Source organism: Megachile rotundata, chromosome 9 (assembly GCF_050947335.1).
Source record: "Megachile rotundata isolate GNS110a chromosome 9, iyMegRotu1, whole genome shotgun sequence".
Taxonomy (NCBI): domain Eukaryota; kingdom Metazoa; phylum Arthropoda; class Insecta; order Hymenoptera; family Megachilidae; genus Megachile; species Megachile rotundata.
In genome coordinates, this window is record NC_134991.1 from 18,086,906 (window position 1) to 18,097,582 (window position 10,677).

Below are 10,677 nucleotides of genomic sequence, written 5' to 3' on the forward strand. Positions count from 1 at the left end.
CGAATCCCCCGCGCTCGCAGAAACGCGACTAATAAACGAAACGATCTCGATTTGCCGCGATCGTAACTTTCGATCCGCTTCCGGATCCTTCGATGCAGTTTTAAACGCTTCGATCGAAACTTTATACGTAGATACGTATGTATGTGTAATGTAGGTTGTAGACGCAAGTAACGATAAAACAAGACATTTCGCTTGAACCGAGAACGCGCCGCGCCGGCGAAAACTCGGGAGCCAGCCACGGGCTCGCGAACGCGTGTGGGTTTGCCGTTCGTGCACCGCAACGGCCATACATCAAGATCGCGTTAAAGCCACTTTCTTAAATCAAACGCCGTGCCCCTCGCTTTATTTATATCCGTATTTCCTACGTCCTTTATCATTCCTACCTCCTTGCATTCCATCATTATCGTGTTCGCGTACGAAATCGAAACTTTTCTAGGGTCGTTCGTCGTTCGCGAGGCTCGACGTCTTCGAATCCTGACGACTCTATCTGGATCAGCTATTAGTCGAGAGACTTTCGATCGTCGATCGTTAACCGTATCGCGAGCCATACTCGAGACGATCGTGGCGAAACTTTGTCCAGAGTACTCGGATAGAGAAAAGATTTTAGTAAAACCGATCGCGTTCGATCGGCAATAGAGAAAGGTTGCAACTGCAACGTCGTTCCTACTGATCAAGTCTTTCTGAAAACAGTGTTCGATCGTACAGATCCTTCGATACTTTACGTTATTTCTCGTTAATTCGTTTCGTCGCACGCCCACAACAATTACAACATCGTGTTAACAACACCGTATTACGAATACGAATTAGGCGATTCTCGTTTAATATCGGTAATTAAGTCCATTAACGTCGCGATTCTAACGAATGCTTGGTACCCGGTCAAAAACAATTCTCCTTTCTCGTCTCGTCGGTTCCTAATAGGTATACAATGTACATAGAGAGAGAGAGAGATACGTAACGCGCTAATGAAATTCGTCAATCGAAGGGCCAGCGAGCGACGAGCCGAGCAAACGACACCACCAACCACCGTGTTAGAGTCAACGTGGAATCGGATCCTGTTAATTTGTCCCCGGAAAAGCCATACTTGTCCCGACGCGATAGCGTTTTAAAAGAATTTCCTCTTCTCGGAGCTGACACCGAGAGAAATTTCGAAAAATCCAACGTTTCCAGATTATTTCGACAAAGAATGTATACGCTTATTAAAAAGCTCCGTAGTACGAAGTCGGTGCCCGGGCATGACATACTCGAACGAATACTAGAAATAGAAAGAAATAGAAAGCGAAGAAGAATAAGAATAAGAATAAGAATAAGAAGAGGGCGAGGAGGAGAAAGAGAAGGGTCAGCGACAAAAACGTTCGAAGCGCGGTCGGTTCCCGAACAGTGACAGATCCCACAGAGAGCGATAGAAGCAGGGACCAAACGACGAAGAGGACAGGAACGAAACGAAACGAGAAGGGAGAAGCAGCAACGACAACTGCAGCGGTCGCGCAACGAGCTAAGATGGGACCGACTTTTACCTACGTCCGGGCTGTTTGTATGCGTTCACTCGAGATCAAGTTTTTCTCGAGTTCTGAACCTCCGGCAGAGAGGCAGTCAGCCAACCTCGGTCTCGAATCCAGCTTGATTTCCTGGCACGCGGTTCGTCTTGTCGTTTATTCTCTCCCACTCCCACTCGAAACCGCGTACCTGCTAGTTCTTCTTTCTCTCTTTCCCCCTTTCGCTTTTCCCCACTTATCAACGAGCGATGCTTCGCCGTGAACACGTGCCCTTCCAAAACGAGATACGTACCTCTATGCTCCCCTACGCCGTTCTCAAGATTACGCTTCTACTCGATTAGCGCGCGTAATTAACCAACTATTTAAACCGTTTCGATGAATTTTAGTCTTGTTCGCGTTACAGTTTTACGACTAATTCTTCCGATGGTTCTTCTTCCGACGTTTAACGAATAACATAATTTCGTTACCGATACCGATATAACCGTGTACGAGTTTCCTGGTCGAGCGGCTTTCGCCGGATCTCGCGAAAGCGATCGAATAACGAGAAATCGATAAACAGCCGCGTCTCGAACGGAGAAGATAGATAAGAGCAGAGGTTTTTAAGGGGAAGAAAGGTACGTAGGTGGATCGAAACGCAGGACGGTTTCCGTTCGAAAGAAATAAGCGAAGGAACGCGCATGCCAAGAGGAAAGAGGAATCCGCTCGACAAAAAGCGGCGAATGAGTTTTGGAAGCCGCTGGATCATTAATATCCGCAGGATGATCAATCAAAGAACGTGGAACTTACTTTGGTAGACGTCGTACTGGGTCTGGTACCACCGACACCGATGGCGTACAGCTCCACCTCGTACCACTGGATTCCTGTTTCCCTGTCGAGAGCGGCAGCCGTCGACAATATACCTGTCCTCGAGTCGATGTCGAACAATCTGTCGACCTGGGGACCGCCGCTGCCAGCGGTCACGTTCGTCACGTAATACTCGAGATCGATATTCGATCTACGACTCCTGGCGGTCACTCTCAAAATGCTGGTACCGATCGGTTCGTTCTCGTACACGTTGCCCTCGATTTGCCCGCGATGTTCCCAAATCGGCCGATCGTCCCCGTCCTCGCCGGGCACGATCAAACTCAAATAGGTCTCGGTGGACCTTCGTTCCGCCTGGACGGCCTCGTCCGTCGCCCGAATCCCTACTTGATACTTCGAGACCCGCTCGAAATTGTTCTTGAGGGATCGGGGAAGCTTCATGGTGAGGTGACCGGTCGTACGATGGATCCGAAACATGTCCGAGTAGTTGACGCTCGAGCGAAGTAGCTCGTAAGTGACCAGACCGTTGGTGCTCGAATCGAGGTCTCTCGCGACCAGCTGACTGACCGTCATCTCCTTCTGGTACTGATAATTGCCCTTGGCGGGCAGAACAACGGCCGACATACTGACGAAGATCGGAGCGTTGTCGTTGATGTCCTCGACGATCACGATCACCAGCTTCTCCGCGGAGAGCCGGGCGCTCGGTGGATGAGCGGAATCGGTCGCGACCACCACCAGTTTGTAGGTGTCCACTTCTTCCCGATCGATCGGTAACAGAGTGTGAATCACGCCCGTCGACGGGTTTATGCCGAATCTGCGAAGCTGATCTTCCGGATCCTGACTGGCGATCGAATAAGTAACGACGCCGTTCTCGTTCGAGTCCGGATCCTCCGCGGTGATGGTCACTATAGGCGTGTGCACCAGGATACCTTCTCTGATCTGTCTGGCGATCGCGGTGTTCGGAAATACCGGCGGATTGTCGTTGGCGTCGATCACCTCGACGGTCAAGCTGGTCACCGAGGTTAACCTGGGATGACCGCCGTCGCTGCAGGTCACGTTCAGCGTGTATCTTTCGAGTTCTTCGTAGTCCAACGGCTTCTTCAGGTAGAGCGTGCCGGTCAACGGATCCACGTAGAATGTGTCTCTCCTGTTGCCGGCCGAAATGGCGAACGCGAGTTCGCTGTTCGGTCCGAGATCGTCGTCGGTCGCTTTGAACCGCACCAGTTCCGTGTTGGTCGGCGTCGTCTCCAGAACGGAGATCCTCGATTCGTTGTCGACGAATCGGGGCACGTTGTCGTTCTCGTCGAGTACCTCGACGCGAACCGTCGTACTGGAGGAGAGACGCGTTTCGAGTCCGGCATCGTGCGCCACCACCGTCAGCACATACGAATCCGAGGTTTCGCGATCGAGTTCCTTCGTCAACGAGATCTGTCCAGTCGCCTCGTCGATGGCGAAGTGACCGCGTTCGTTTCCCTCCTCCAACGAATAGAACACGTCCCCGTTCAGACCCTCGTCGGCGTCCGTCGTGTACACTTTCAACAGCTGCGTGCCCGTCGCGGCACCCTCGTTCACCTGCACCTTGTACGGTAGTCTCTGAAACTGCGGCACGTTGTCGTTCACGTCGGTGACGTAGACGACGACCTTGACCCGATCTCGCAGACGATTCGGCCCGTTGTCGGTGACGGTCGCCTCGAAGGCGATATAACTGGTGCCGGTGTTGGCGACCAGTAACTCTCTGTCGAAGACGCGCAGCGACTTGACGAAACCGTTCCTCGGATCGACCGCAAAGTCCTGTTGGCTGGCCGGCAGGGAGAACACCAGGTCGGCGTTGCGTCCCGCGTCGCGATCGCTGGCCAATAATTTGCCGACGAACGTGTCCGGTGGCTCGTTCTCTCGTAGGTGGAAAACGAAACTGGAATTCGCGAATTCCGGCGCGTTGTCGTTCTCGTCGATCACGTGCACGACCACCGGGACTACCGAGCTTCTCGAGGGATTACCCTGATCGGTGGCCGTCACCTCGAGCGCGTAATAGTCGCGTTCCTCGCGGTCGAGAACGTTCTTCACGTAGAGCTGCCCGTCGGGGAATATGCCGAAACGATCCTCGGCGTTGCCGTCGGTGACGCTGTACAAGACCCGTCCGTTGCGTCCGAGATCGACGTCGATCGCCGTCAGAGAGAAGAACCGGTCGTTGACCGGAGTCGACTCGAGCAGCGAGGTCTCGTAGCTGGTCAACTTGAAGACCGGCGTGTGATCGTTGACGTCCGCGACGGTGATTCTTACTTGATGTTGCGCCGACAGCGGTGGATTGCCGGAATCGCTCGCCTGAACTTCCAGGTTCAGCACCGTGCCGGGCGGAGCTCGTATCGGTTTGTCGAGATAGATGATGCCCGAGTTTTCCGTCACTCTGAACTGTTCGCCGGGATTGTGCGTCAACGAGTAAGTTATCCTAGCGTTGCCACCGGCGTCGCGATCCCTCGCTCGAGCCAGACACACCTCTTGTCCTACGGCGGCGTTCTCCTCGAGGAACACCTCGTCCCCTATCTCGCCTTTAGGAAATCTCGGCGGATTGTCGTTGACGTCTTGCACCGTGACGTTCACGGAAGTATGCCCGTAAGCGAGTCCGGCTCTCGCCGATAATTGCAGACTGTACGAAGCCTGTTGCTCCCGGTCCAAACAACCGGCGGCGCTGATCGTGCCCGTGCCCTCGTCTATTTTAAAATTGCCCTTCGGATCGCCGTACACGATGGCGTACGAGATCTTGGAGCCGGCGTATCGCGCGATCTGCACGGTGCCGACCTCCCTCGCAACCTCGAACGAGCTCGCGCTCGACGACGAAGAAGAGGAGGAGGAGGAGGAGGAGGAGGAACAGCATTCGCCTCTGTCCTCGGCCACGCGAAACTCGTAACCGTTGTACGCGTCGAACTCGAGCCGTTCCAGGTCCTCCTCGCGTATTATCTCGACCAACGCGTTCCTCCCGGCTACCCTGTCGCCGGTGTCCTTGGCGGATATGCTCAGCTCGTAGAGGGTCTTGTGAGCGGCTCTCAGAGAACCTTGAAGGGTTATCTCGCCGGTTCGCTCGTCGACCGCGAACAGTCCCTCGCCACCGGATTCCAGCGAATACCTGACCTGCGCGTTCTCTCTGGCGTCGGCGTCGGTAGCCGTCACTCTGCCCACCGACGTTCCCGGCGGGGCGTCTTCCGGTATCGGCATCAAGTATCTCCACGGATAGAAGACCGGCGAATTGTCGTTGACGTCTTGCACCGTCAGCACGACCGTCGCCGTCGACGACTGAGGCGGACTCCCTTGATCCTTCGCGATCACCAGAATTCTGTACTCGCCGATGGTCTCGCGATCGAGCCCGATCTTGGTGGTCAACTGACCGGTTAAACCGTCCAACGCGAACGTTTTCGGATAATCTCTGGACACGCTCGAGTGAAAACTGTACGCGACGCTGCCGTTCGTTCCCTGATCGTTGTCCACCGCGGACAAAGTCGCCACCAGGCTCTGCGGTGGCGTGTTCTCGGACAACGTCACCTCCAGCACGCTCTGCGAGAATCTCGGCGCCTCGTCGTTCTCGTCGAGGACGGTCACCTTCAGATGAGTAGAGGCGTATTTCGGATTCGGTCCGCCGTCCCTGGCCGACACGTGCAACTCCACGCTGCCCTGTACCTCGCGATCGAGCGTGGCCACCGTGGTGACCAGACCGGTGTCCTGATCGATCGCGAACCAACCTTGCTCGTTGCCCGAGTCGAAATCGTAATAAATTCTCGCGTTCAGCCCGGAATCCGCGTCCGTCGCGGAGATGCTGGCCACGAAGCTGCCGGTAGGCGAAAGTTCCGACAGCACGGCCGAGTACTCGCTCTGCTGAAAGACCGGTTCGTGGTCGTTAACGTCGTTCACGTGGATCACCAGGTAGGCGGTCGCCGATCGCGGCGGCGTGCCTTTATCGGTCGCCACCACGGTCAGATTGTATTTAGGGATCTCCTCGCGGTCCAATCGACCGTTCACGTACACTATGTCGAAGCTCTGCGAATTGTCTAGCCTGAAGTGACCCAGTTCGTTGCCGGCACGAATCTCGACGGTGGTCTCGCCGTTCAATCCCTCGTCGTTGTCGATGACCGCGACCGCTGCCACTATCGAGTCCTTGGCGGCGTTCTCGTCGACGGTCGCGTAACCCGGCGTCGACGGGAAATAGCTGAACTTTATTTCGGGATCGTGATCGTTCGCGTCCAATAGATTCACCGTTACGTAGGTCCGGCCGTCCTGCCTCGGCGAGCCGTGATCTCGAGCGAACACCGTTATCACGCAGCTCTTCGGGCAACCGCCGGCCGGATGCGCGGCGGTCGTGCCGGTCGCGCAGCTCTGTTGCGGACAATCGAGCGGCTCGACGGTGGTGATCGTACCGGTCTCGGGATCGATCGTGAACTGTCTCTCGATATCGGGCAGATAGTAAGTCAACCTCGAATTGTCCTCGGAATCTTTGTCGGTAGCGTGGACGGTGAGGACCGTGGTCCCGACCGGTGCGCTCTCGTTCAGGGCAACCACGTAGTCGCTCTGTTGGAATATCGGCGGATTGTCGTTCACGTCCAACACGGTCACGTTCACCAGCAGAAACCCGACCCTGGCCGGTCGTCCTCTGTCCCTCGCGCAGACGTTCAACGAATAGAACTCGACCTGTTCCCGGTCCAATTTCCCGGTCGTCTCCAGATGCAGATACGAGGTTTCGCCGGTCGGATTACCGGTCACTTGCAGACGAAACTTGCCGTCGGTGTTACCGTCGACGATCAGGTAGTCGTCCACCACTCCGTTCTCCAACGTGTCCCTGTCGGTGGCCGCGTCCAGCAACAATTTCGTTCCGACCACCGCCGACTCCGAGAAGCTGACCGCTATGCTCGATTCCGGAAACTCGGGATCGTTGTCGTTCACGTCCAACACCAGGATCCTCACCTCGATCGGGTAGGTCGGTTGACTGGACAACACCACCAGATCGAACCGATCGCTGCTCAACGCTTCCCTGTCCAAGATTTTCGCCGTCCTGATCTTGCCGGTCTCGGGATCGAGCACGAATTCCTGCGGCGGCTCGTTGAACCTGTAGGTGAAGCCGGGCTTCACCGGTATCACGCCGACCAGAGTCCCCTTCGGTTCGCCCTCTCTGACCTCCAGCTGAACTCTCGTGTCAACGGCTCTGCTCTGCATCGCCAGACCCATCGTGGCGCTATCCTGCGGTAACATCGGCGATCTTCGTGGCACCAGCCGCATCACCCTTTCGGCTAGGCTTCGCGAATAATACTCGGAGCCTCGTTTCTCCCGGGCGTTCGCCTGGCCGACATTTTGGTCCGTCGACAACAGTCCAAGGACCAGGACTAGGACCATCGATCTCCTTATGATCATCTCTTCTGTCCCTTCGGCGCGCCCCCTTCCTTAGCCAAATTCGATTCTCGCTTCGACGGCATAAAAACTTTCGACACTACCTCTCGTTTTTCTTCTTCCTCGTCGTCGCTGCCGCTGCCGCTGCCGATGTCATCTTTCTTCGAGCTTTTCAAGCGCGCGTTCGTCTCGCCGATCGCGCCCGGTACATCGCGCGCTGGTATCGCGATCCGAGGATAAATCAACGGGAACTCGAAGAGCCGCGCGAATGGCTAACGGATTTCATTTTTCCCTCTCTGCCGTTGCGGTTACCTCCTCTTCCTCCACACCTCCTCCTCCTCCTCCTGCTGCCGCTGCTGCTGCCGCTGCTGCTCGTTCTGCTCCTCGGCCCCTTCTTCTTCCCTTCGTCCCTTCTACCCTGTTTGCCCGTTTTCCGTTTTAATCGGCAATTCCACTCGATCCGATTCGAAATCGGATTAAGGATACCTCCGAGGTGTGGGCGTTTTCTTTTCTCGTTTCCTCTCGTTTCTCTCCGTTTCGCCGGTCGATCCGCGTCGCGGAAACTCAAGCGAACACGGGACACGAGAGAGACTCGGGCCGACAGAGGGGGCACTGACCCGCGGAGCCGCGCCTCGCGAAACGCGTCTGCGGATGCTTCGCGTTCGATCCCTCGGGCTTTTCCAGCCAGTTTCGTTCGCCGGAATCCTTCTCGGAACGACTCACCGCCGATTCCGAGCAAGCGATTTAAGCGCGACGCCGCCGCTTTCGAGCACTGTTGTCGGTCACCCGCGGCGAATACGCGTCCGTCACCGGTAACCCTCGTTTCACCGATCGCGCGAACCTCCTCTGTTCTCGAGGACGACGACGACGACGACGACGACGACGACGACGACGACACTTGGACGCAAACAACCGCGACACGTACGCACTTTTCTGCTATCGTCGAGTCAACGATTCCCTCGGACACACCACAAACGACACGAGGATACTCCGTCGAGATCATGCACAGAACCGAACTCCTCCTATTATATGGGCAACCGTGTTCCTCGCGTTTTCCTTCGGTCAACGACGCGCGACCGTTCGAGCGTCGATTCGTGATCCATCGATCGCCGCTCGCGTATCAACGCGATTCGCGCGTGGCTCGCGCGCACGCGGCCAGAAAGAACGCACCTTTCGTACGGGGGGTGAAAACGCGTTCGAGACGAGTTTTCCGCGACGGTCGCGAACCAACGTAGGCGACGCGCGCGAACCAGAGATCGACGGAAAACGAGCGAAAAGACGTGGGCCGTGAACGCGACGGTCGCGACGCAAGGCCCCGAAAACGTACCACGAACGAACGATATCACCTTCCCGAGGACTGACCTGACTCGACTGAACCGAGACGGTCCCAGAACCTTGCCAGTGCCGGAGAAACATTCTTCGGCCTGGCTGAGGCCCGCCGTCCCTCTCCGATCCATCGGGACCACGGTATGCGTCCCTTTCTCTCGCTCTTCCCTCCTTCCTCTCGCCTCTAGCCTCTCCTCGACAGGCCCCGCTCGCGCCTTCTATCCTTCCATCGATGTCGCTTTTTCTCTTTCGCCGAACGGACCTTACCTTCCTTTTTCTTCCTTCGAAACCATCCCCCGCCCACCGAAACACCTCTTTCTACCTTTCTCTCTCTTCTTCCTCGACAACCTCCGTCTCGCTTTACCCTACCATTTCCCTCTGTTTCTCTCTCCTCTGCCACGGTATTTCCAACAGCTACTTCTGACCCGCGCCGTCTCTCTTCGATCACTGCTTTCCCTCTCCGTCCACCGAAGCATTCGCGGATTCTCTCTCTCTCTCTCCCTCGAATCTTTTCGTGAAACTCGTGTTCGATTCGTCCTGCTTCCTCCGAGAGGACTCCGTATCTCGCTTCCTTCTTTCTCGGTTTAATTCGACCAGCTCTTTCCTCGATCGCGTTACCTTTCTTCGACCAGCCGTCGATAACGTCCGTCTTCTTCCAGAGAAGCATTCTTGGGCCCTCCTTTTCCCGAGCTAACCGTTTCTCTATCCTTCTTTCGAACGGAGCGATGTCCTCGTTCGACCCGGCAGTCTCTTCGTCCCTGTCGCGCGCGCGCGCGCGATTACCCCTCTCCGTTGCCGCCCGTACCTACCTTCTCTGTCTCGTTGTCGGTCTAGCTCGAGCACGGGCCCCTTCGCGGACCCCTTCGCGGGCCCTTAGCCATCCCCGTCCTTGTCGGCCTCGTTCCCCGTCTCTCTCCCCGCGGCCGTTATCCTCCCTCCTCGGACTGTATCCTCTCGCGCATCCCAGCGTCCAGCGTCGTCTCGCGCCGAGATATTCTCCCTTTTGCCCTCGAGGAACGAGCGATGCGGAGGCTCAGGTATGCAAGATGGCCGTCGCTGAGAAGCGTTCGGCGACGAGGACCGCTTACGGGCGAACGGTGCGAACCGCGTGGACGGAAAGGGAGACTACGAGCGCGACGAAGACCGGCCGGTCTCTTCGACGGGTCGAACGAGGATCGAACGATTCGGATGAATAATGCGCGGGAGAAGAGGGGAGCTATCGGGAGAAAGCGAGAGGAGAAAAGACGGGACCGGGGTGTGGGATAGCGAGGAAAAAAGGAGCGAGAACCGGAGGAACGAAGAGGTTCAGAACCACGATGCTGTAGATATACATCCGCGGCCCTATAGCCACTTTTATAACTAATCCGTTACCACGATCGGACGCTTCTCTCTCCCTCCGTTCTTGCTCTTTCGCTTCGTCGAAGGTGCTCGATACGAACGAGACCGCGTCAACCGACTCGATTCTCTCTCGAGTTTTCCTTTAATCGCTAAACGCTCGATAACTCCTATCGATAGATTTACTCGCGCCTCTTATTCCTTCTTCTTCCTTCTTCTTCCGCGAAACCTCTCGAACAATGTCGCGCGACTCGGATAAGGACAAGCATAGATACCTGATGCTCGCTTTCGAACGTTCGACGAGTCGTTATCTATAACGGAGAAACGCTATAGATCGAGGAAGCGCCTGTGGCCT

At 56.1% G+C, this 10,677-nt stretch overlaps 1 protein-coding gene across 2 annotated transcripts in view; it reads right to left on the bottom strand.

Annotated features, from left to right (window-relative positions):
* The window catches only part of ft (cadherin-related tumor suppressor fat), a 51,175-nt gene extending 41,100 nt beyond the window's left edge, over positions 1-10,075 (bottom strand). Inside the window, exon 1 of one of the 2 annotated variants that reach the window (XM_076535424.1) lies at positions 2,280-10,075. In XM_076535424.1, coding sequence (XP_076391539.1) covers positions 2,280-7,685 — 5,406 coding nt within the window. In that variant the 5' untranslated portion in view covers positions 7,686-10,075. The remainder of the gene's footprint in view (positions 1-2,279) is intronic. The other variant, XM_076535423.1, reaches the window with a different exon arrangement.
* Positions 10,076-10,677: the final 602 nt, after the last annotated feature.